Source organism: Harpia harpyja, chromosome 1 (assembly GCF_026419915.1).
Source record: "Harpia harpyja isolate bHarHar1 chromosome 1, bHarHar1 primary haplotype, whole genome shotgun sequence".
Lineage (NCBI taxonomy): Eukaryota > Metazoa > Chordata > Aves > Accipitriformes > Accipitridae > Harpia > Harpia harpyja.
Window position 1 is genome coordinate 44,389,354 of NC_068940.1, and position 26,744 is coordinate 44,416,097.

The 26,744-nt window shown below is 46.3% G+C and overlaps 1 protein-coding gene across 1 annotated transcript in view; it reads left to right on the plus strand.

Annotated features, from left to right (window-relative positions):
- Positions 1-17,013: 17,013 nt before the first annotated feature.
- Positions 17,014-26,744, plus strand: part of LOC128142104 (perilipin-3-like) — a 37,997-nt gene continuing 28,266 nt past the window's right edge. The window contains exon 1 of the mRNA XM_052788224.1: positions 17,014-17,188. Coding sequence (XP_052644184.1) covers positions 17,014-17,188 — 175 coding nt within the window. The remainder of the gene's footprint in view (positions 17,189-26,744) is intronic.

Consider the following 26,744-nt stretch of genomic DNA (forward strand, 5'->3'; position numbering starts at 1 on the left):
TAAGCATTAAACCAATAAAAATCTGCACAGTAAGTAGAGCTGCTGTCAAATGGTGTTCCCGAGGGAGATAATATCTTCCCCCTTAATTTCTTACTAAATCCATTATGATTAATGCTGTTACAGAGGAAACACTATTATTACAAATACATTGATGATGGCAGAGCTGCAGAATTAATAACACTGGGTATTACTTAACTAATTAGCTGCTGTTTTCAACAGGACCATTATCCAGATGTGTTAAACTGAACCTTAAATTGCATTGTCCTCTGGGCTGTCTTTGCCCAGAGATGAAATGAGACGCATCTCCTTCTTTTTGGCCAAAAGCAATCTCCTCATGGCACCACCATTCAGCTGAGCTGCCCACTGGTTGGTGGCACCTCTGGAAGCCCCGGGAAGCTGGTGGTGGAGCATCTTGTGGTGTTGGAGACCAGCAGCAACGGAGGAAGGGACCCGAACCAGGACCTGGCATCTCCAGGTCTGTCCTCCAGGGCTGTCCATGTGGGGGACAAGAAGCCCCTGCAGCTCACAGGGACCTGGGCCAGCTTTGGAACGTGCCCATACCTCCTTGCAGCCTCACGGCTTCTGGGCTTCTCTGAAGGATTTTCCGACAACTTTTTTTTTTTTTTGCCACTTTTCCCACCTACTGCAGAAATGCAATTAGCAGAAGACTTCCTTAGCCAGGGGTTTGCTTTACTCTTTGCTGGTTGGCACCTCCATTTTGGGAAATCCTGATAGCTGGCTGCATATTGGGCTTCACCAAGAGCATGGTACCAGCTTAGTGGACAAACTGGGTTTGAACAGGAGCTGAAGGGAGACAGGTGGGATGAAAGTGCCTGACACATTGATGCTGCGCTGGTCACCAGGACCTTGGGGACCCTTTTCTTGCCTTGGGAAAGCCTGTTGTCAGGTAGACCTGGGAGCTGTGGGCAGCCTTAATAGTTATTCAGGGTATCCCATTTCATATTGGAGCAAAGACCAGGTGTGGGGTGAGGCAGTCACCCGCTGTAGCAGGAAGGGTCTCACCCAGTCCATGCCACTGTCACATCAGTGGTTGTGTCCCGGTCAGCATCATTGGGCAACTTCTTGGCAATTGCCACATTATGGTAGTTTGTCTGACAGAGGTCTGCTGGGGGCTAAAAGGCAAATAAGCCCTGTAATGCTATGCAGGGAGGTCAGACAGATGGCTCAGGGGCTGCATTTAAGTTGGAGAGGATTGCTCTCACCGAGGAGGAGCAATTGCTGAGGGTCTGGAGCTGGGCTGGCACTGTACCCCCTCTGCCAGCACTGCCCCTGCTCACTGGGGACAGGGACCCTCCTCTGCACAAGCATTGCTGTCCCCAGGTGATGGAGTGGGGCTCCTCCCCTCCTCCATCCCCCATGCCCATCCCCTGCTCCTCCTGACATGAATGGATCCTGATGCTGCCGGAGGGCTCCTTTCAGTGCCTTCAAATTAACACCTACTTAAAATTCAAATGCAAATAAATTTTTAATTTCCTTAATTAAAATTATTTCCTGTTAGATCTGAATAATGGGATTTGAAGAATAGAATTAACGGGATGTGCCTGGCCACGTTAGAGGGGACGGAGGCACAGGCGAGCAGAGCGAGGGTCCGGGACTGGTGGGACCATGACCCACGTGTTTGGGGAGCTGGAGCAAGCTGGAGCTCAGCATCCCTCACAACTCCAGTAAGTAAAATTCACACAAGTGGCAGCTTAAAATGATATCACAGCAGCCCTCGGTTTTGCAGAGTTTGAAGATGACGGATTGCTCCCACAGCCTCCCCTACAGCCCAAAGCAAGGTCCACATGGGCTGCTGGGGGGTGGGAGATGCTAAGGGGGCCGATCCACTCTCACTTGTACTGTGGGGGATCGTGGGACCCAGGGCCTGGGGTGCTGAGCCGGGGGTGAACGTGGAACAAGATCATCCCTGGCCTGAACCAGTGCAGCCCAACAGCGGATGGAGTGAGCAGCAGCAGAGCTCCCTCTCTGGGTGCCGCTCTGTCCCGAAATGCCTCTGCCCCCAAATAACTCTGTTTTTCTGGTTTGCTGGCTGGTTTTCTCAGCTTGGCTGTTGTGCTGGTGAGATGCAGGAGACCTGTGTATTGGGACTCTGGTGTACACGTGACTCTGAAAAAAAAGGAAAAATATATGATGATATAAAATGCATTTAATCAGCTCTTGCTGCCCATACAGACCCCAGTGTCTGGTCTCATGGATAGGAGGTGCTGTAGTAAAGAGACAGATTAGATCTACTCTGATCTCATTTGATCTGACCAAAAAACTATTGAATGAAAACATAGACATTTGGACTCTGAAACTTCCCTGCTGCTCTGTCTGTGTGTCTCTTGTCTGCTCCTAGTGTCTCCCTGGCATTGTACTGTCTTTGGAAGCTTTTAATGTGTTTATTTAAATTAATAATAATTTACCCATTAAAATACTGCAGATCAGTGAGTTATTCTTGAACAAGGTGAAGAGCCCTGCATGTACTGCTTTGGAGAATTTATTAGCTCGTGTATTTGCACCTCTTGCAGCATGCTTGTTAGATGTTGTACATGAAATGATTTATACAGATCACTGCCACTTGTACCAATCCAGCCTAGAATAATTCAAAAGCAATTGCATAAATAATTTATTAATTATTACTGAAGTATTTATGCAGCAAATGGATGCCTTCATTTGAATCGTTGGCCTTTTTTTACCAGCATTTGCTGCATTGACAAAAAATTTTTGAGTGTCTAATGCATCCTGCTAACAGGACGAGTTGACTGTAGGAGTGGCCAGACCTTTGCAGCCCCGCTCTGCCTGGCCGAGGTTTGGGCACGCAGCCTCTCACTGCAGCCCCTGGCCTGACCACAGTGCGTCTACGCACTCCCTCAAATAACGAGCAGGTATCCTAATTAATCCTCATTTCTAGCAGCAGCCAAAATGTGCTCCACGATGAGCACAATGCCATTTGATGCAGATGAACTGTGCTTTGGTGGGAATTCAATTACACAATTTTTCCTCGCTGAACATAATGCATTTTGACGATACAGTAGTTTCAGTGCTAATGAGATGCATTTTAACTGCTGTGAAGACTGTATTTCTCCCTGCACTTAGTACACAGGATCCACTTTAATTACAGTTTCAGTGGAGAAAAACCCACAGAGTTACTACCTACATTTTACTCCTGGTAATAGCAGTTTCCTTGTATTGCCAGGAACATTATGGATTCACTTTCAAGCCACATTTTATACCAAACAACTTGATTGTGATAGCAGGGAGAAAACAGCTCTGCTTTCCTTCGACTGCTCAGTCTGTGTTGTAAAAGGGTCATTTATAGCAGGGAGATGAATCGGATGCATTCAAGCCAGAACATCCTCGGAATAAAAGCATTTATGGAAGTTGTTTTAAGAGGTTTTTGTAAGACATATGGCACTCAAGGCCAAATTAAAACAGCTGCTCATGGGCCCACACAAAGGTGCATGCATCCTTTGCCCCTGGGACGGCAGGGCTGTGGCCAGCTGAAGCACATCCCCATGGGGCAGCATCTGGCCCTGGAGCCAGCGTGGAAAATCACAATTGTTTTATTCCAAGGAAGAAGCACATTTGCTCTTTGATTTTTTTTTCGGAGTTTTCAAACTCTCAAGCCTGGCAGCGTGGACTTTCCCTGGTATTTCTCCCACAGGAGTTGTACATTGCGGGAGATCCTACTGCTTGCTGTAAGCCACAGCAAAAAAAAATCACATTTTGGCCACAGGTTTTGTCTCATTAGTTAAACCATGCTGTTTGCCTGCATCTCTGGTGCATGGTCCTGGTGTGGCAGGAGAGCAGGCACGCAGCAGAGCAGGCGGCAGCTCCTGTGGGGTGGGAGAAGCTGACTGCTAGAATACAGCAGCTAGGATACAGCAGCACTGAGGAGCCACTGGGCTGCATCCAGCTGGGGATTGTAGAGCAGCCTTGGGGCTGCTCTAATGCTCTGAAGCACTAGCCTTGGGAGTTTGTAACCTATTTCTTTACAGCCATTTCCCTTTCTCCACACTGCGGTTCGGGCTGAGAGACCAAAGCAGAAAGCTTGGAAAAGCCAAGCAGTTGTAAGCTGCATGAAGCATGTGTTTGATGAGGAGTTAGCAGTCAAAAGTACTGCAGAGATATTTAATAAAAGATTGATTGAATGTGTTGTAGCATGTTGTATAAATCACTCTGTGACCTTCATTTAATGCCGACGCCTCATCTGTTAATAGCTGGAAATCATTTGTAGCATTCTATAATGCATTTCAGCAATTGTCGTGGAAAAAATAAAAACAATTATTTCTGTTAATCATTCATGTCTTTATTTAAGTATTTATACAACTCCCTTCATTTAGAGTTCCCCTCCCTTTCAGCACAGGAGAGAGCCCGAGCCCACCCGTGCCGCTGAACTGTGGAGTGCTGCAGCTGGGCTGTGAACCGGCACTAAGACAGGTGACAAATAAACAAGTTGTTCGTCAGCCCAGCGAGGCAATTAAATTCTCACTTCTGTGACTGGGGGAAATAGCTGAACAGACAAAGACGTATTTGCTGTTGAAACTCCTTGAATATTGGGTGTGGTTAAAAGTGTAATACCATGACCAAAGTCTTACTTAGCTTCCCCGAGGAGCAGCTGTGCAGGAGGGGGAGACGCTGGGGTCCATGGCTGGTGTGGTGGGCATGGACAGCAGAGGGTCTTTTGAAAATGGGTTTGCATGGAGTACTGGGGGGGAAAGATACTTGGTCTTTATGCCAAGTGGAGTGCATTTTGGGAAAAAGCAGTGAGAAGGATCTCATCCTGCTTTTTCCTTCATTCCTTAGGAAATTAATGCTGCTCTTTTTTTTCAGAAAGGTTTCTTTTTTTCTTTTTTTTTTTTTCCCCCTTTTGATACTGATCGTTAAAGCAAAACCAGGAGCTCACAGCTCTGTTGTGCTCATGGTGCAGGCTCCCTGTTTGCTGACAAGTCACAGCAGGAGGTTGTTTAGGGGGAAACCATCTTTTCCTAGAGTCCTCAGCACCTCTGGCATGGTGGATACATTTGAAGACAATTGGGCAAGTGCTGAGACCTTGAAAATCTGAGTCCTTTTGAAAAATCAGAGCTGTGTTTCAGGCAGCCATGCCCTGATGCCTGGTTCTGCTCTGCTCTGCACTTACAGAGGTGGAGGTTGTGGCACTGGTGAGCAGCAGAAACTTTTCCAGCGTGGGCAGCCCCAAGTACTTTCAAGTGGAAAAACCAATGAGAGGATTAAAAAAAAATAGAGGCTCACTGTCCTTTTACTTTCTCTCTGGTTGTAAATGCACCTGTATTGTAGCTTTATGGTGTCATCTGCAGCGGCAACAGCTGAAAAACGTACTGATTTTGAGAAACATAAAATACGAGTCTCTGGGAATCCCAGGACTCCAGGAGCCAGGGCTTCCCAAAATGCAGAGACAGGAATAAAACCTGGGTGCTGGCCATGCCATGGGTGCAGCGCACTAGATGGAGCTACAGGATAGCTGGCTGCCCACTGCCCGCCTGGCCACTCGCAACCCAGCAGTGGAAGGTGGCCGGACACAGGGAGCTGAAGTAGGTGACCTGCCCAGGGATGTTGGTGGCCACCCTGTCCACCCCAGCAAGGCCCCCAACATGCCGTAGGCTGATCTCATTTGATGCCTGCTCACTGTTTTTGCTCCCTGTAAAGGAAAATCTCAAAAATGTGGAAATAATTTTTCAGATACCCCAAGGCAAATACCTTTTTTTTCACTTTAGCAAGAATCAGCAGTGGATGTTGTCCTAGTTTCAGCTGGGACAATGTTAATTTTCTTCCTAGTAGCTGGTACAGTGCTGTGTTTTGGGTTTAGTATGAGAATAATGTTGATAAAACACTGATGTTTTAGTTGTTGCTAAGTAGTGCTTATCCTAAGTTAAGGATTTTCAGTTTCCATGCTCTACCAGCAAGCAGGTACACAAGAAGCTGGGAAGGAGCATGGCCAGGGCAGCTGACCCAAACTAGCCAAAGGGATATTCCATACCATAGAATGTCATGCTCAGTATATAAACTGGGGGGAGTTGGCTGGGAGGGGTGGATTGCTGCTCGGGGACTGGCTGGGCGTTGGTCAGCAGGTGGTGAGCAATTGCATTGTGCATCACTTGTCTTTCTTGGGTTTCATTTCTCTCTTTTTGTTATCTTCCTTTTCATTACAATTATTACTATTATTATTACATTTTATTTTATTTTATTTAAATTATTAAACTGTTCTTATCTCAACCCATGAGTTTTAGGGGTTTTTTTGATTCTCCTCCCCATCCCACTGGGAGAGGGGAGGAGTGAGTGAGCGGCTGTGTGGTGCTTAGTTGCTGGCTGGCATTAAACCACAACAGAGGTGAAGATGTTTCACTCATCTGGATTTATCTGTCTTTTCTGGGAAAGTATGACGGTTCCCACTGGGCCAGCTGGGACTCAGCAAAGTCAGTGTTAGCTCTTTGCACTCGCAGCGGGTGAGGCTGTCCAGTGCCTTTGCCGCACAAGCACTTGCTGCCCACCTGCTCCATTAACCGCTCTTATCTTATCCCACCATCTCAGTGAAACATTGCAGGATGAGTCAAGGACCATTTTCTGGACCAGAAATGCTATCTAAAATACCAGCTCCTCCTTCCCTCTTCCACCAGCAACCGTCTCTTTGGTCAGCCCCATGTCAGAGGCAGTAACACGCCATCCTCCTTGGTCTTGGGACAGTGAAGTGCTGGTAGATCTTGCCCTCAGCTCACCTGCTGCTGGCATCATCTGCATCTTTGCAAAGGGGACGTCTGTCTGTCCAAGCAAAATGGGCATGGGGGTAGTCATGGCTGCTGAAGAGGTTTTGCAGATCATAGATTAAAATTGAATGAAGGGGAGCTCACTTCAGATATAAAAATATGGAAATACCTAGAAGTAATGGGGAAAAAAGCAGTAAAAAATGAATCTGGAGGATTTTACTTGAGAGTAGAGATTTCACTGATTCTTTAAATAAAACTTGCTAGCAGGTTCAAGTAGTTCAAATTCTCCTTAAATGTCTGGCTTTGTAGACACCTGTGAAGGTTTAGTGGTAGCTAATAGGAGGTACTGGGCCTGGTAATTAAGGGGAAAGGAATAAAAATGCATCAGGTGAGTGGTCATGATGGAGCTTTTAAACATTTCTGAAGTTCTTGGGTACTCAGTGAGATCCTGCTTTCCAGGCAGGCATGTTCTCAGGAAGGGTTTTACTTAAAAAATCCATTTATAAATGGTGCTAGAGCCTCTGGAAAGACTCCAGAAAAGATACTGCTGCTTCTTGAATGGGGAAAATGACTCTGCTGGTGAGGCTCTGGCTGGCTTTTGGTGCTTGTGTGACTGAGCCTGTGTGTTGATGCACTAAGCTTAATTGTGGAGTTGTGCTCATGTAGCCTTTGCTTGTGTCTCAGCCCAGGTTCTGCTTCCAGGTAAGGCTCAATGTCAGAAATTTCCAACTGTTTGTTACTTTTTTGCATGAAAGTTTTCAATGGCCCACAGCAATGGCCACAAAATTAGCAAACTTTCATGGAAATGTGTCAGCTGGTGAAACCTTTAATGGGAGACATGCCCTGGCCAAGGATGAGGGAGGAGGGAGCTGCTCCTTAGGGTGAAGGCTGACCATCATCTGGTGCCTACCCCTGAGCAGGGCTGGGGACGGTCCCACTATGTGATCTCCTTTTGAGTGCTGGTAAGCAGAAGCCAGCAGGGTATTTTAGTTTGGGCAAACAGCTGGTTGCCTGTGGCAGGGTTGGGAGGTTGGCTAAGGTCCTGCTGCTCAGATCCTGTCCTGCTGCAGGTGGAGATAAGTATGAAGAGCAGTTTCTCAGCTGTGGACACTTCTGGTTTTAGTGACTATAGAGCAGGGAAGTGGATGTGAAGGTCTGTGAGGTCAAGTCCAGCCCTGTGTCCTAAGTCAACCCAGGTTGCTCTACTCCCTTCCACCTATCTCCCCCCAAACATAGGTCTGCTTCAGGGTCTTTGTTGCAAAGAAACAGCAGACATCTGTTCAGCCTGCGTGAACTTTTATGTTAGTTCTCATTTCCATGTCTTCTGCAATAATGACCTCAGCTGGGAAGAGAGAGTACCTTGCAAATGCCATATGCCCAGAGTTGTTCCATTGGAGTTTCCCAGAAGCACTAAAATCTCATAAGCAACCTGGTTTTACATGATTACCCACCCACTTTCATTCACCAAAGGGGAATGGATAGTTTTCATCTATTTCAGAGAAGCAGCTGTGATTTTGATACTTTTTTGTGAGATTAATTGAACCGTGACAAGTTTTCTGGCTCACCAGCTCCAGAGGTCTGGCCATAGAAATTCCTCCTCTTCTACTACTTAAAAGCAGATGGCAATTTATTCTGTAGTCATGACGGAACAACGTGTGTTTCTGTGCCTCTGTATGTGGTGGTCAACAGGGAGCAGTCCATCTTCATGTAATTTTAAATATCTTGGAGGCTCCAAATGCACAACCCTGTACTTGGGGACTTCATGTAGATTTGCGACCCTCTTTAGAGGACCTGAGGTCATAAAACAGTAACTAGAATTCAGGGGGACATAAATATCATATTTACATCTGTGGCAGCTATAACCTTGCTTGACTATTGTTCATATTATTTAGAGGGAATATGGACCCATTTGGCTTATTTAATCAATCTGAAAGTTGTAAGATGGGATGGAGGAAGTAGTTCTGGTAACGAAATAAACTGCACAAGATTTGGAAAGGCAGCTGAATGTCCTCTGATGGGAAAAAAAAAATATTTTTAGGCCTTTCTAGTGGTTTATTTATGGAGGGGTGGGTGCTCCTGCACTCTGGAACAGAGCAGGGCTGGTGGGAAGAGCATCTCTTTGCCTTCATCAGAAAGTGGCATGCCACATTTTAATGATTTTTACTGGGATGAGATGGAGGCCCCTCGGAAGCATCAGGGAGCAGTGGTCCCCGCAGACAAGGGAGTAACTGTCGTGCTTGGAAGGTCTCTAAGCTGGAGTGCAGATCTGGAGAACCTCAGCTGTGCTGCCAACTGACAAAGTGCATGGTGCATGGTCTCAGCAAGGATATTTGGATACTACATGCTCAGGCTGGGTCTCCAAGCATATGTGACTGTCCAGTTATGGGGTTGTCTTGTGAATGAAGGTCCCATTTTCCATAGTCCAGAGCTACCACAGAGATGGTAGGCACAAGGCAGGCCTAAGATAGGTGCAGCACTAACACTTCTTCCCCCCTCTCCAAGGTCAGCTCTCTATTTTGGGTTTTTAGGGAGTCAAATCATATATATATATGAATAACTTATTGCACAAAGTTTTCAACTGTCAACAGAGTGATTTGTGAATAAATGTTTTCATTACTTGGCTGGCTCTATGGATGGATGAATAATATCCATCAAATAAATTATTCATCCTTTTCTCTCCTTGCCATCATCAGATAAATTCTTTGTGATTTATATTTGTTCATTATTCATCTGGCTATGAGAAACAGACATAGATAACAGATATTAGAGATGGGTTAAGAGCTAAATCTGCTTTATTGAAATGAACAACTAAGTTCTGGTTGATACTGGGAGCTGTACCAACACAAATCTCATCCCATGTAGTTCAAGTGCCCTCTGAGCAGTGATGCTCAGAGCAGGTCCACAGGTGGCGAAAGTCCCCAAGTGATGTTCTGAGGGCAAAGCCACGTTCTCCTGCTCTGATACCCAATCCCCAACTTCTTAATGTCCTCTGATATGTTGGGGCTGCCTTGGGCTACTTCTTGCCAGAAACCATGGGGTAGGGATGCCACCCTGTGTGGCTGATTAGTTGTGTCCTTTGGCCAGGTCATGGCTACAGCAAATAGACATGTGTGCTCTTAGAGGGTGCAATTCCCCAGACATCTGGTGTATTGGAGTCCAGGGACAGTGGAGGGGAGAGGGATTATAAGTCTTCATAGCAGTTTTTGCAGTATTTTACATAACATAGGGGTCTGAGTCTGCAGCCCTTCCTTTCCCAGGCCCCCACTTTGCAGTTTCCTCAGGCTGCTTTTGCCCCTGACAAAGCCATGCCAGCAGGCTGGCCAGCCTCCTCTTCAAAACACTTCAGCAACAGGGATATGGGAAGACTTTCCAGCAATGCCAGAAGAGGAAGGGAGGGGGTAAGGACTTCATTTAGCTCCTCTACAAAAAGGAGCAAAGAAAACCATCACACAAAAGCTGACTGAAGGGACAAGAGTAGGAGGTATCTGCTGCTCCTGCTTAGAAGTGACTTGATTTGTTCATATGATTTACAAGTGTTATGTTGTTCCGCAGCCTGGTGACTGAACCAGTTTCAAGTTTCAAACTGCTTTTTTGCTTTATTCCAGTTCTGAAAAGTGAGTCTATGGTTATTTTCTTTTTAAACCGCTGGGAAAAGCATCTTTCAATTGCTCTCCCATGACTCAGAAAAACAACAAAATGTTCTTCAAACACTTCTACCTCTCAAAAAGTTCAGGCAGACAGAAAATATAGAAAGTTTCACCTTTAAATAGTGAATAGCTGGGAAAGTTACCTGTATGTGAAAAGCTGAGGTAATAACCGAGCTTGTTTTGTAACCTTAGCTTGAGTGTGCTTTGCAAGGCACCCGCTTGTAATAACAGGCTGATCTACGTGAGGTATTTGCAGACAGACCTTGAACACCAGAAAAGCTTTGATTTTTCATTCATGGCACCTAACATGACACTCTCAGCTGAGTGACCAAATACAGACATAAGTATCAAGATTCAGCTGGAGAGAAGGAATGACAACTGAAGGAAAAAAAAAAAGTAACTGAGTGGGTGAAGGCAAATGCATCCTCTGCAGGCAGGGGGGAGGCAGGTGGCAGGGGCAGTGATTTGTTTAGCACTTCCCAGCCCACCTCGGTCTGGTGCTGGTTTGCTCCCAAGCAGTGCTGCTCAGCCAGACCCTGTCAGAAGGGCTGCAGAGACCTGCTCTGTGATGTTGGGTGCATGAGCCCATGGCTCTTGTCCCTGCCAGGGTACCCCACAGCAATGCCCTACGTGGGCTTTGTGGCTGTCATGGGCAGGGTCCTCTTAAACGCACACTCAGCTGCTGTAATCCATGCATACCCTAAAGAAAGCAAATATGGCAGCAAGTAGGGGACCTTCATGCCTGAAGGACGTATTGGAGTATAATTTGTGGAGTGATTGATATTTTTTTTTTTATAATTTTTTTCCCCTCTTGCAAGCTGTCTGGTCCAGGGGATGCATCAATCTTTGAGCCCTTTCAAACTCAGAAATGTATTTCAGCAGGAATCATTTGTCTTGCCCACCTGTGGGGGATAGGTGGGTGCGGGAAGGGAAAGGAGCAGGGGTTTCTTCTGCAGAGTAGTGCTGGAGGGAGGTATCTTCTGCTTGTCTTCTGTTTGCCTTTAGCCTTGGCACACAGGGTACTTGCTGCTCTCCTTGGCGTGCAGGAGCCCTCACCCAGCCCCCAAACTGATCCAGTAAGAGATGGTGCTGTAGATACTTTGAGAGGTTTTTGCACAAAATTAAGCCTATTTCAGTCTCCTTTTCAAAGCTCAACAGGTCTTGGGAGCAATCATGGGGGACAAGGGTGTCCTGAGCCTCAGCCAGGGAGCTTACCTCTTGCTGGGGCTTCCTCAGGTTGGCTTTTCTGATGTGGATGGGGAAAAGTGTTTATTTTTTTTTGGTGTTTTCCCCTGCTTTTCCTCCCTCCAGCAATGGCAAGGAAAGATCTTTGACACCAAGAACTTGGTGTTATCTGTAGGACTGGGGGGGTGAGGGCTATCAGGCAGACTGGTGTGTGTCCAGGAGTGACCATCTCACCAGCTGGAGCCAAGGCAGACCTGGGTGCAAGTGGCTGGACTTCAGGGCCTGTTTAGGCTGCCTCTGTGGTGCCTAAGATCGTTTTAGCACCTGTGATTTTCTGAAGTTTAGCCACATCCCTGACCTTCCCTGTGGCCTACAGAGAGCAGAGGTATGTTGGGAGGGATGGAGAGAGCCAGTGAAACCAGCGCTGGGTCAGGTTTGAGGTACCCAGTGCAAGAGGAGGCTGACTGCAGTCTGGAAAAGGGCTATAGCCTCCTTGGGAGCACCTCTGCCAGGGGAGCTGCTAGGCAGGACTGTGGTACACCCCTTCCCGCTGTCCTCTGTACCCTGTTACTGGTGAGTTTGCCCTGACAAACTCAGGCAGACATAAGTAAACATGTGTATGTGTTGGCTTAATCTGCCCTGATTAGTGTCCCTTGAGCACTTGCATCGGGCAGAGGATGCAAACACATGCAGGGGAGCGGAGCTGTTGGTATCTGCTGAGCTGCAAGGGTGGTGCTGCCTCATGGCTTTGCCCTCCCCGAGCACTGGGTTTCATCATGTCTCGGTTGGCTCCTGTGAGATGTAGCTGTTAGCTGGGGGGAATGGGATCAGGAGCTGCAAAGGCAGCTGTGAGCCTGAATCCTATTAAATCAATGGAACAAAGAAAAGATGATGAGACATCTCCCAGACCTGCGTAAGCAAGGAGTCTTTTCCTTCAGGTCAGGCTACCAGCGTCTCGGCAACAGATAAGCTTATTATGGTTTGGACCTGCCTGCGCATGGGAACATGTGTGAATAGCTGCCATCTGTGTAACAAACCAAACTTGTTCTGCAGAGCTGGTTGGGGTTTTTTTGTTTGTTTATTTTCTTGAGTTCTCAGAGCTTCTGTTTTTTGCTAACAGCTGTTTGTCTGTCAGAAAACACGGAAAACTGCAACCTCCCATGAAGCTGGGAGAGGGCAGCACTCATCTGACTTGTACAATATGACTTACAGCTGTCCTGAATTTTAGCATGAGGTTGTCTCTGGCCAACATTGGGAACTGCATCTTCAAGGTGTTCCCTGCACTGAGCATGTTCATTGGGTTACTTGGCGTCTTGGGACATAGAGGTGATATTGAAAAGTTCTGGGCTAGGAAATTCACCATCTGCTCATCCTGCTCAACGTTCCCTGCAGTCTCTGTCTATTACTGGAATTTCCTGGGATATATTTTGATGAAAATCCTGTAGTCACCTCAAATTAACCAGCAGACAGTTGCGCTGCTCTATTAGTAGCTGCTGTATCTCCTGCAAATGTTGGCAATAAGTAGCACAAATGCAGGCTGGGAGGTGGGTGGCTCTGGAAGATGAAGACTGGTAGCCCAGCTGGTGCTTGTGTCCCTACTGATGGAGATTTGCAGACCTCCCTCTACCAGAGAGGTGCAGGATAGCTCCTGAGAGATGTACTCACACTCATGTTGGGGCTGGTGTTCAAGATGGTGTCTATGGAAAAGCAGTAGTGGCCAGAAGTAGATGCTTGTTGCTTTCAGAGTCCTTTCATCTGCAAGTCCTTTGTAGAAGTGTCACCTCACCAATGTCAGAGTAAGGGGGACTATTCCTATATTCTGTGAGGGCAACTGGTGTCTGGATGGACTATATGGCATTGTAAAGGTGACCTCAAAAACTGCTGAAGGAGGGCATGCAGACCCTCGGCTAGAACTGCTGGGCCATGCTTCATGAATTGTCTTTGCATGACTCTGTGTGTGTATTATGTGGAGGTCCTTGAATCAACAGGTTAGAAAACCAGGTTCCTCCATCAGTCCTGTCCCCTCCATTTCACCAGCTCCTACCCATTCCTCGGTGCCCTCCTGGGGAGGAAGTTCCCCCCCTGGTCAGCATGGTTTTGGGTGGCTGGGGCAGCACTGCCATGAGAGGTTGGGATGAGTACCTTTCTGCTGTTGAGCCAGGTGGTGGGTGGGCAGCCCATGGAGATGCTTCCTGTGAAGCTTTGCAAAGCACAGGGCAGTGGCCTTTCTGCAAGGGCTGCTGGAGCTAACCTGCCCCAGGCAACTTGAGGGCTGCTTGCTCTGTCTCTGGAGTGGGTTAGAAGATTTTTAGACTTTTTGCTTCCAAGCAAGTGGCACAATCTAGACTTGCTATTGCACTTGGGGATGTTGAGCGGCAGCCTTCCTGCAGGCAGACCCCAGGGCTGCTCATGAAAAAACATCATTTCCTTTTGGCTACAAAGAAACCTTTCCACACAGGGCCCCCATGGGAGCAGGGGCAGTTTTACCAGCGGTGCCTTTTCATTTTTCTTTTGGTAACAGGAGCTCCAAGAGGCTTCTGCTGAGACTCCCCACCTTGCGTGCAGCCCAGGTGTCTCCAGCTCAGCTGCTGGAGCTTCCAGCTTACCAGTAACAGTTTTTCTAACACTCTTATTTTACCCAGAATATTCTGTAGCTCACTTAAAATTAAAAATGTAAGAGTTGGATAAAATAAATTGTATTTATTATCAACTTAAATTGTCTAATGATACTGCACAGATGGTATTCTGGATTTTCATATTTTATTCAATAAACCCTTTGGTTTGTGATAATCTATCTGAAACAGTGGCAGAATTTAGCAGCCTTGCCTCGGCATTTAGGCCAAGCCTGCTGCAGAGCTGAGAAGGCCTGGGCTGTGCTCTCTGTTTTTTGGTGGGGCCAATTCTGATCTTGAGTGGGCAACAGTAAATAAGGAGATGCCTTACTCGCAGGTAGAAATAAAGTTGGTTGATGGAAGACAGCCTGAAAGAGACCAGATGATAAGCAGTCTTATAAAGGGGAAAGAAAGGGGAAAGAAAGGTGAAAAGCCATATTTCTTGGAAACCTAGCTGGAACACTTGCAGGTTCTGTGGGCAGGGCAAGTGGTTGGCCCAGCAGCTAATCTTTCTTCTCCAGCCACAGTTATTGCCAGCATTGTTTTTTAAGTGGAGTCCAAGTGGACCGATTTCCTGAGCTCTCTCTCTTTTCTTCTCTGTGAAATGGTGTCCCTAAAAAGTGATGCCTTGGAGGCTCCCAGTGGCCCTGAGGTCCAAGAGGAGATCCTGTCTCCCTTGGCTCTGGGGACATGTGATGAGCCTCAGCCCTGGCCCTGCCTCTCAGTTGCTCTCTATTTTCTGAGCCTCCTTCATCCACCAATGAGTATCCCTGAAGAACTGCCTATACAGGGCAATTTTACTTAAGAGCCCAAGCTAAGTCTCCTGCAAGCATCACAGCCAAATTACACAGTATGCAATTACCAAATCGACTCCCTTAGCCTGTGGTTGGTGTTGAGAAGCAGAGGAGCTGTGTAGCTGGGCTGGACTGTGTCCCAGTTCCCTGTCCCAGATTCACTGTGCACTGCTGAGTTTCCTGCCTTGGTGCATTCAGTTCCCCCTTGCTAGGGTGACCCTGCTTTGCTCCTGGCCTTGCCAGTCATCCCATCTCCAGGGACAATGGCAGACCTTTTCAAAAGTCCTTTTGCTTTATTGAGCTAGCACCACCTTGATTTCAAGGCTGGGAAGGGCTGTTGCAATGACATGAACAGACCTCCACATGCCCAGGAAATCCTTCTTGGGGCTTCTGCCTCCAGTTCATTGTTTTGTCTTTGCATGACCTTCCAGACACCGGTCAGCCTTGATTTCAAGACCCTGGATGTAGGAGGCCTCCATACCCATAGGGAAGGTCTTCCAGTTTAAAGGTATATCCATTACAGTCTTGACCACTGGTCCCTTTGGCCCAGATTATAGGGTTTAACATTGCAATGAACTCCTCTTTCCCCTGCTCTGGCTTGGACTTATCCACAGACTGCAGTCCCTTAGGGGTGTACCTGCTCCAAGTGGAGCCTTATCTATGAACCACAGTCTCTTCAGGGCTATACCTGCTGCGGCATAGACTTATCCACAGCCACAGTTGCTTTCAGGTGCACCTGTTCCAATGTGGCCTTATCCATGGGCCCCAATGCCTTCAGAGATATATCTGCTCTAGTGTGGCCTTACCCATGGCTGCAGTCCCTCCAGGGTGTACCTGCTCTGTTGTGGGCTTATCCATGGCCACACGCTTTGAGGTGCTCCAGCATGACCTCGTGCACAGCCACGGATGCTTCAGGGCTATACCTGCAGCAGCATTGACTTAACCACAGCCACAGCTGCTTCAAGGTATACCTTCTCCAGCCTGGACTTATCCTTGGGCCACAATCCTTTCAGAGGTATACATGCTGCAGCACAGATGTAAGCATGGCCAAAGATGCTTTGAGATGTACCTGCTCTGGTGTGGGCTTATCCATGGCCACAGACACTTTGGGGTGTCCTGCTCCTGCGTGGACTCATCTGCAGGTCACAGTCCTTTTGACTCGAGTTCACGCTGGAGTTCCAGCCTGTCCAGTACAGCAGCACAGAAACAGCAGCCATGCCCTGGCCATCTGCCAGCCCAGGCACATCACCATTGCTGTTATCAAGATGTTCGCAGGCACAGCGGAGTCAGACAATAAACACTACAGCAAGCAGCAAAAGCAAAAAGCAGCCATTAATGAGCACTAGATGCTAACATACAGTGAGGCAAGCAAGCCCCATGGCAAGCATAGAAGCCTGTCAATTAACAGCTAAACAGCAGTAACAGCTACAAATTCAATCTAGCCCATTCCAATCAAATCTGTCATTATCTCGAACCCTTTGAGCCCCACACAGCTGCTCGCTCACTCCCCTCCAGGTGGGATGGGGGAGAGAATCAGAAGAGTAAAAGTGAGAAAACTCCTGGGTTGAGATAAAGACAGTTTAATAGGGAAAGTGAAAGCTGTGCAGGCAAGCAAAGCAAAACAAGGAATTAGTTCACCACTTCCCATGGGCAGGCACGTGTTCAGCCATCTCCAGGAAAGCAGGGCTCCATCATGCCTAATGGTGACTTGGGAAGACAAACACCATCACTCCCAACATCCCCCCCTTCCTTCTTCTTCCCCCAGCTTTATATGCTGAGCATGACATCCTATCATCTGGAATATCCCATGGGTCAGTTGGGGTCAGCTGTCCCAGCTGTGTCCCCTCCCAACTTCTCGTGCCCCCCCAGCCTCCTCACTGGCGGTGTGAGGTGAGAGGCAGAAAAGGCCTTGACTCTGTGTAAGCACAGCTCAGCAGTAACCAAAACATTCCTGTGTTATCAACACTGTTTCCAGCACAAACCCAAACCATAGCCCTGTACTAGCTAACATGAACAAAATTAACCCTACCGCAGCCAAAAGCAGCCCACCATGCCTGACAGTGTCCCCAACACCAGGGAAGGAGTCTCCTACCAGCTTGTCTCCTGCAGCGCAGGAGAGCTGTTAGATGGCAAGTCTTCAAGCCATGTTGGCCAGGTGATGTGGGAAGACATAATGCTGCTGGACAGGATGTACTCCAGAAAGACCCCTTCAGCTGAAGGGATCAGTAAGAGATAGCCCAGGAGTCTGGATAGAAAAAAGCAAACTTCAGTGCTCCCCCAGATAAAGTACTTCACATGTGGCTAGTATGTCTCGGGAAAGACAGGCTGCTCAGGTGGGTTTGGGCAGACTGAGGTTGGTGTCTCCTGCAACATCTTGCCTGCAGCTGGGAAGAACCTCCCCAGGTGAGCATCCAGGCTCCAACCCTTCTCCAGCTGTGCAGCAAACCCTGCTCACCTGTGTTAAACTGCATTGGGAGCCTTCCAGCACCGTGCTGCATGTTTCAGCATTGGAGCTGTGATCTCCTGCTGATGGGTGGTAATTAGCAGCTCCTGGGAAGAGTGGGGGGCACTCATTTCTGAACCTGATCAGATGTGATCTGCAGTTGCCCATCTGTTCAAACCCTCAATTAATATCCTGCTGTGTGTCTGATGAGTACTTGACAAACCTTAGAAGTTAACCAGAAGTGGCTCATGGCCCTGACTAAAGCTTAGACACTGCTAGCTACATATTAATGGATTCAGTGAGCAAAGTATTTCTAGAGTCCGCTAGACAGTACTGAATGTGACAAGCTATTTTCATGGATCAATTAGCCCATTCATGCCCTTTCTCTCATCGTTCCAAGTTGTTTTTAATACTCCCATGTTCTACTTTCAATTGTGGATCTTGTTCCAGAGATATACGGGGGGGAAAAGTGTGTTGTTTGGTTTTTTTTTTTAATTGAAATAACCTTATCTGACTGAGCACATGGCACCATGGTCATTTACATCAATCCAACAGAAGGGTCAGTTAACAGAAAATGAGAGCAGGGGTGGCATCAGCCTCCAAAGAGCCCATTTGTGCTGATGTTGTTTTGCACCTACCTGTTTCCCATGCACGGCCTGAACTTGAGTGTGGTCTGTTCAGCCGGAGCGATTCAATATGTTCCACCTAAGGTCTTGGGGGACACCCAGCCTTCAATCACACCTGCTCCTGTTGGGTGCCATGTATCAGGACTGCAAGAAGGCAGATGGTCTCACTCAGGCTCTCAAAGAGGGCAAGGCTGCAAAGAAGAGAGAACCAACTGTGACCTGCTCAGAGGCACAGGATAAGAAGCAAGAACAAGGATGAATACTCTATGGCAGCAAAGCACAGGGTAAGGGGATGTGTTGGGGTGAAAGCAGAAGGAAGAAGGCTGGGTGAGCTGGGGCAGGGATCTGCACCCTCTAGCCCTGCTCCTCCTAAAGGCTGGACTGGCGTCTGGGACATAAGCGCTGGTGGTGGTGTGATGCCAGCAAGGACCTGTGAAAGTAACCCTCAAAATGCATCTCTTCACTCCACGCACAAGGCCATAACTCATCAGAGCTATAGTTACCCTGTTAGATCAATTCCAATCATCCTTTCTGTCTATGAAGGTCCACTTTTGCTGTTACCCCACCCCATAGGACAAAATATTTCTGTTTTCAGGGCCTGTTTAATTTTTATTTTTCATGGATGTTTCAGCAGTAAAAGACCACTTGTGTTGGGTGTAGAGTGGAGTGCTTGAAAGTCAGAACTGCCAGTGTTGTATGTGTTTATGTTAAGGTATTTTCTCTAATTGCTACCTTCCCTTGCTGCTGCTGCTGCAGACTCCTCTGCCCCTCTATAATCACATAAAAGCATCTCCCAACAGCCTTGAAGAGCAAACAGGAATTAAGTTGTGCTTTGACTTTCCTTATTTGCAGACACCGTCTGGTGCTCCCTCCTCCTTTCAAACATTATAAGTGGCAGAGAAAGGTCTGACGAAAGCCCTGGAGCCATCTCTGCCATCAGAGGAGCAACCGTGTTCAGTCTCTTTTCTAATGCCTTCCTCAAGGTATTGATCCATGAGCTACGAAGTGTATGTAGGAGCAAGATTTGGATGTAATCCTGATTTAAATCCCCAGCAATGCTAACAGTAAATTACTTCTTGTTGAGGGTTTTACTGCTGCCTGCATATTTGACATAGGCCATCAAACTGAGGTTGTATCCTGTCCATGCCCACTACCACCTTGTTCTAAGCTGCAGAATTAACCGGGAATCTTTGCCTTGGGCTTGGCCCCTCGTTGCCCTCAGCTAACGAATCCCTCTGATGTGTGCTGGATTCAGCTCACCACTATCAGCCATCTGAAGCTGAGGCATCTCATTACAGCAATTTTTTTTTTTTTTTTTTTTTTTAGTTTTGGACAAGGCAGTAGAGAGACGTGGTCACCCTAGAAGGCAGCTGATCTAGTTTGGAGGTTGGTATCTAAAGATAGCTAGGCTAGGTGGCTCTTGGGAGACATTGTCTCCACAGCCCCTAGAAGCTCATGGTGACTAGGTGAGATTGGAGACAGAGGGGAGATCTGCATCATCCAACTTTATACGTCTCCAGTGTAAATGGCTGTGTCTAAACGAGTTATACAGGCTTCCCTTGGAGCTGAGAGAAATAATTTTTCTGGAGTGCCATTCACCTCCCTGGATTTAGATATCTGAAACGAGTGAGAACACATGTCCTGGCAAAGCTTTTTTATTTTAAACATGAAGCCTTCAAAAGGACCCTGAGTGGCTAGCTTGGACGGAGACATCTCAGTCGTTAGTATCTAAATTTGGACAAATGTACTTCTTCCCTAATTTTAACTCAACTTCCACCCTCCAGCAGTAAGTGAGCTACATCCACCTAGCAAAAGCAGACCCAAGTTTTCTGCTCTTTCCACCCCTCCCCACAACATGATATGAAACACTATTTTAAAATGTTTTACTCTGTAAAACAACATATTGCACTGTTCTCCATTCACTTTCAATTTTATGCAACTTTCTTCACTGGAATAGGCTCAATGATCTCAGGAAATAATTGGTGAGCTTGTTAGACTAATGGGATTTTTATTTCCAGGGCTATAGATCAAACAACTATGCCTGAAAATTCATTATACATGCAGTGTGCACTAAATAATTATTCCTGCCCATGAAAGTGCTGGAGGAGAGACTATGATAAGGTATAGCTTTAAAAAAAGCTGCTTGATTTATCATTTATAAAGCAAAGTTCATATTAGATGCACTGGTTAAATATTCAGTGAAGAGTAAGTCACTTGACTAGCCAGGGTGCAGGAGGAAAGCCTGGCATGAATGGTGCCTTTTCTTGTTTGACTTTATTTTTGGTCTGGATCTGAACGAAGTGCCTCTCCCTGAGTTCACCTCCACCTTGTTAGCAGAGATAGCCCTTGATGTTGCTGGAAACAGCAGAATGTTGTGTTGTTTCCAGGTGGTGAAAGGGGATCGTCTCCTACTTCCCTCTTCTCCAGGGCTTTGATCTTCATCTTTCTTTCCCTCTGCTCTCACTTACACCTGGGGAAGGAAGAGCAAACCTCATTGTGCAGCCAGGAGGGAAGCGTTTTGCCCAACCCTGCATGTGGGCAAATGAGACATCGGCAGTGGAGAACCTGTCTCATAATAAAATGATGAATATTAGTGACTATGAGACTATGGCTTTGCAGGGATCACACTCAGCCTTGCCATTCTGAGCATTTTGTATTTGAATTGCAGTATCTGGGGTTGTTCTGGCCAAGGCTGCTGGGAGGGTGTTGAGCTGAGATCTTGCTATGAGCTGAGCTTGAGCAACTCCATGTGTTGTGCCCTGTGTGGAACTAGATGGAGATGATGTGTTTGGCTGTGTGATGCTCTGGATGAGCAACTCTGGCCCAGGCTCTGACTATATATGTACTCCACAAATAACTTGAGGAGGGTGGTTGTTACCCTGGGACCTGACCTCTGTCTCACAAGCCAGGCTTAATACTTTGCTTTTTGGCATGGTTAGGTACAGGAAAGATTTTTCTTATTGTAGTTGTTCCTGCATTTGTCCTTTTTTTTTTTTTTTTTTTTTGAGGAGTGGTGTAGTGGGTGAATTTTACCTTCAGTGTATTTGCAAATTGCAACTTATTTTTGCAGCTTTGTTTGCAAGCTAAGCTGTCTTAAGGATGATATTTTGTGTGTCTGTGTTGGATTTGTCCACTTATTGCTACTTTTCTATCAAGTGTTTAGTATTTTCCATTTGTAGAGCTGGTCAAAGAATTGTTCATTGAGGGTTTCCATAGAAAAAACTTTTAAAAAAAATCACAAGTGGATACTGTCTTTGTGGGGAAAATTGATGAATGTTTGGATATGACAGGAGAAAGAAAAAAAATGAAGAAATATAAAGGATCAAGAGCATGAGCTATGACATCTCTCAAATGAAAATGCTTGATATACCTTGGAAAAACTTGAAAACAGATCTCCAACATAACTTAAAAATAGTTATTCTCATTTTGCAAGCACAGAGACTAATTTGAAGTGACATCATTTAAGAATGTCACTTCCAGTCTGTTTCATCCACCCGGTATTTGCCTTCTGGGTTACCCATCTTGTGCCTGGGTGGGATCACTCTGTGAACAGACAGGAGGAGGAATTTAGCTACCCCTCATTGGAGGCTGGTCTAAATGCTCCATCTCTTTCTGGGCAAGCAGTTCCTGACCCTCATGGTGTTGCACACACAAGTGCAGAGCAAGGACTTGAACTAGAGTTTTCTAAGCCTAGGGTCTGAACCACTGAACCATTTTCCACACATGCTATTAATTTAATAAATGATTTAATCACTATTCAGCCCCTGACAGGAAAAACAGTGCTCTCGAGAGCTGTGCTCTTGCCAGTGCCCACCGGGAAGCAGCCCATGCCCAGCCTGGATGCTCTGCTTGAAGCAGGGAGGGTTGCAGGCTGTTACACTGGTGCTCCTCGTGGTGAAATGACTCTTGGCTGCACTGTCTGATGGGACATCTCCTGGCTCAATCGTGGTGAAGGCAATGTCACCATGAACATCCCGACCTAGGATGAATTTTCTTGCTCGTTAATCTAGCATTCAGGGTACTGCATTCATCAATCTTGTTAGCCATGGGTTTGCTGAGAGAGGGAAAGGGAACAGGTTTGAATGATGAGTTGCACATCATGATACACTGAGTAAATGGATAACTAATAGGTGAGTGGCACAGTTTTGGCCGGAGTGTGCCTGCTGGGACGAGGGGAGTGGCTGCATCCATCCATTCAGAAAACGCACTCAGCATCTCATGATGGAGGCCTTTAGGCACATACTTCTGCTAAATGTTTGTAACTGTTTGCCAATAACTTTCTGGGCAAATCATCCAGGGCAGTTTTTCAAAAGACCACAGCAGCACCTTTTAGAAATCCACCCTGCGGAGCACAGTTTTTAACAAGATGCACACAATTACTCTGCATGCATATGAGAAACAAGCAATCAAGCATGCTAACAACGAGCAACATTAATTACTGGCCATTTTCCTCCAGTTGCTTCTAACCTCTGATCACAGCTGTAAAACCAGTTCACATTGTGCAACAACTGCATTTAGAGGCCCAGAACATCCCCATCCTTTCATTTACTGTGTAAAAGTGGGATGATAATATGTAGCTCCACAGGGAAAGTGTAAAGCTTAACTAATCTACAAGTGACTGTGAAATTCTCAGCTGCAATGTGCTGTGTGAGTGTGAAGTGCTGCTTATAATGCTTTAAGACAGGTGTTGGTTTTATACTCTGTGCTTCATAAAGGAGTCTGGTCTCGCGTAGTTCCCTCTGAAAGTCCAATAATGAAAAGCATCTCCTTAGCTCTAGTTGCTGAATTTCAACACTGGAAGCCACAAACAAAACCCAGAAAAAATGGAGCTCCTAATCAAGCTGGCCAGGAGGAACGTTTCCTCTCCTGCTGCCAATTATTGGGCAAGTATTACAATACAACATGTTAGTAGAATTAAATATCTATTTGAACTTGGCTTCTCATGTACTTATTGGTGACAAATTAATTTTAATATTATTTATTATGTGACTTTCAACAATTCATTAAGATGTGTTCATAACAGTAATTAGAACATGTAAAGTAAGAAACAGAGTTCACATAAATTATTCCATGGCATTCATTATTTATTTGACCATTTATAGCTGTGCAAAATTTACTAAGAAAATATGTACATTAATTAACATCTACATTATGATTTCATTAGTCCTACTACGCTTTTTCAACAAGTAAAGATACTTAGATTTGGCTGTGTGAACAGAGAGAAAGGTCTTCCTTGTGTCTTTTAAATTATTTAAATTTAACAAAGACCTTTGTGATTTGGATCCAGGAGGAGCTGCTTGTGGGAAGCCTTCCTGCTGGCCTGCACAAGCAGTGGCAAGGTTGTTTTATCAAAAGATAAAACATCGGCTAAGATTCCTGAGCCAATGTAAGAGACAGGTGTTTGGCTGTGTTGTACAATCACTGACATTTGAGCTAGAGCAATGAACAAGAGAAAATCCAATGCTTAAGACCCTCTACTTTAATTTCCTGTAGTTAAGGAGACTACGGGGGAGTGCAGTTGGCATGGTGGTCCCATTGCATTTGCTTGGCTAATGCATGCCTGGTGGCTGAGGCCCAGGACAAGGCCCTGGAGAATACTGTCAGAGGGGTCCTGGGGGCACCACTGACTCCTTTTACCAGCCCCACAGACCTCGCTTGAAGCTGCTGTAAAGTCACTCCAGTTCCAATAGTGTGTGTCTGAAAAAAGTCATGTGCATCAGCACTAATATACAGCTCAAACGATGAGGAATTTGTTTATGTCAAGTGGGTTAAAAAAATGTGAACAACCAACCCACAAATTCTTTTGTAGTCTGGAAGGGAAGAGAAACATTTTTAATCAATGCCATAAAACTGATGCCTGCTCACCCTTTTTTACATCATTAATGAGTCCACTGGAGGATGCACCAGGAAATTTCCACATGAGTAAACTCCACCCAGTGTAAAAACGCTTAGATCCACCTTTGTAATTTCATGGTTCAGCTCACACATGAAAGCTGTTATTTGGGGGTTTAATTATTAAGCACAAATTGAATTTCAGCTTCTGGAGCAAAGAGCTCCCTCCCTCTGCAGGTTCCAGCTGAGGGCTTCCTTGCTGGGGAATGCTGAAGAGGATTTTGGTATGTCCACTTAAAGTAACAGCCACAGAGATGCATGTCCCATGGGACTCCCACAGCTAGGAGTATGTTCAGAAAGCACTGTGTCTTGGATAGAGATAATGAACTATTCATGAGGCAAAATTCATCTCAGGAATCCCAGTTGTATGCTTTTCTGGTTATAATTACTAACAAAACTCATGGTGAAAGCCGGCTATTAACTTTCTTATGGTTAACTGCTGGTCAAGAAACCTGTGGAGTTCCTGGTCAATGAGTAGCTGGTTGTGGGCTGGAATTAAAGAAATGCTCCACTTCACGGTTGTGGTGATTCTTCTTCCTCTGGCAGGAGCTCTGGCTGGCTGTGACTTGTAATGCGAAATGGTGGTGGTGCTGTGTGGAGAAGACTTGTCCAGGTTGGTTACCAGCAGGTAGATGAAGAAAGGCTTGTGAGAACGAAGACCCTTCCAAAACTCGCTCTATCTCTCCAACCAAACCCAACCCCACAAAATATGCTTGTGTGCTTTCATAGTTCTTGAATTAACAGCCACAAAACACTTTGAAGCATTTTGGGTCTGGCTATGCAGGCACTCAGAGGGTGGAGCACATGAAGGAAGACCAAAGGTTTTGGGAAGCAGAGTAGGAGAAATCAACCATCTGCTTCCTGGAAGGCCTGCAGCGTGACGGTCTTCAGAGGAAAGCTGCCTGATCTCTTCCTGCATCTCATGGAGGCTGGCCAAGAGTCATGGGGCTTTGGGGCACCCTTCCCTGGACTGCCTGGGGTTGGGAACTCCATGGCTCTGTCCTACAGGGAGGCAAAACCCAGAACCCTTATAGCCTTCCCCAAACACCTGTATTCAGGGGTCTTAGGAGGTTATCTCCCAACAAAGACCAAGGCAGGGCTGCAGTTTGGGAATTTGTTTGTTTTGTCTTTACAGCTCAGCTGCCAAGATGCAAAAAGTAAATTGGTTTGGATCAACACAAAATACATTTCTTCTCACTGCAGTGAAACAAATTCCCATTTGACTCAACCATCTATTCTTCTGCAAGTGTCTGATACTAAATGGAGCCAAAGGTGAGAATCACAAGGCTGCCAGGAAGGGGCTCTCCTCTTCCTCCTTGTCCTCTTCACCATCGTCCTCTCAGGTAACTTGGACGTTAGGGCACTTCATTAGGGGAGAGAAAGCCAGGCTCCCTTCTGCCTGGTTTCGTAGCCAGATGCTGGGGCTGGGCATTATCCTCCTGTGGAAGGCTGTCATTTATAAATGCTTCATGGGTGCAGCTATTACAGCCTCAGTGTGTCTCACTTTGAAGTCTATGTCTCAACTACTGAGTTGGAAAACAGGCCTCTCCCCACTTCTATTTTCTTACATACTAATGATGCTAACCTTGCAGAGAGATGCATCCCAGCGGAGCCTGTTGCTTTCATGGCAGATGGTGGAGGGGAGTGGAAGTACTCTCAAGGAAAGAGGGGGAGAAACTGAGCCCATCTTGCCAGTGTCCTCAGAGCAAAACTTTAGACAACATTATTCTGTGTATTCCAAAGTTCATGTCCAGAGTTGAGGCTGGTTTTTAAAAATGTGGATGTAGTTCTTTTACAGAGGAGCATTTATTTTTCACAGCAGAGGGACTCTCTTGAGTATCGTGCTTGAGACAGAGTTTGAAAAATAGGGTGCCTTGTCTTTTGAAAATGTTCTGAGGAGCTACTGCATGGTTTCAGATGAGGGCCATGATTATGCTCTGGAGGTTGTCATGGGGAAGGATGCTGCTCAGTCTTTCTCTTTTCTTTTTACTGGAGCTGGCATGAAAATGGATTATTCTAAACCATCTCTCTGTCTTGCTGTCCCATTTGTCAGGTTCCTGCAGTCACATTCCCTGCTTGATGTTTTCATAAACTGCGCTCCTTTTCCTTGGGTTCTGGTGATTAATTGTAATGACAAGTGGAAATATTCCAAAATAAATCTATTTTCATGGCCCTCTGCAAAGTCCACTCTGAGAACCTTCTGCAGATTTAACAATTTGGAAAGAGGTGGGAAAGCACAAGATTTACATCGGAGCAGCTGTCCCATGGTGTCCCTTAATGCTGCAGTTGTTTCAGTAGGGACTGTGTTTTCCCCTAAGGGGCAAATAATTATCATTCAGCCCAGGAAACTAAAGGAAAATAGGCAGAAGTCCTCTATGTCAGGGGCTCCGTAGACATGCAGAGGCCAGCAACAACTCCAAAGCTGGGCACTGATAGAGCAGAGATGAGACCAAATCCAGAACTGCTTGTGGTAATTGTTTGCAATGACTTCCCCACATTCATGTTTTCCTTTTAAAAATATTTCCAGCGCAAAGACTGTTCTTTTGTCTGGAAATGTGCCTTTCCACTCCTGAAACTGCCTCTCCACTGAAGACAGTCCCATCATGCAGACCATTCCTTTGCCATCAGTGGTGCCTTTCTTGCACATCATGGATGCTGCATGGGTAAAGCCCATGGCCCCTTGGCTTGGGTTTCTGCAGCTTGGTCACCATCCAAGAGAAGCTCTGTCAATACCTCCTGCTCTGCCTGCATCCTTGGACACTGTATCTGATGATCTTAAGAGTCCTTTCCAACCTAAATGATTCTATGGTCCCAGGGGAA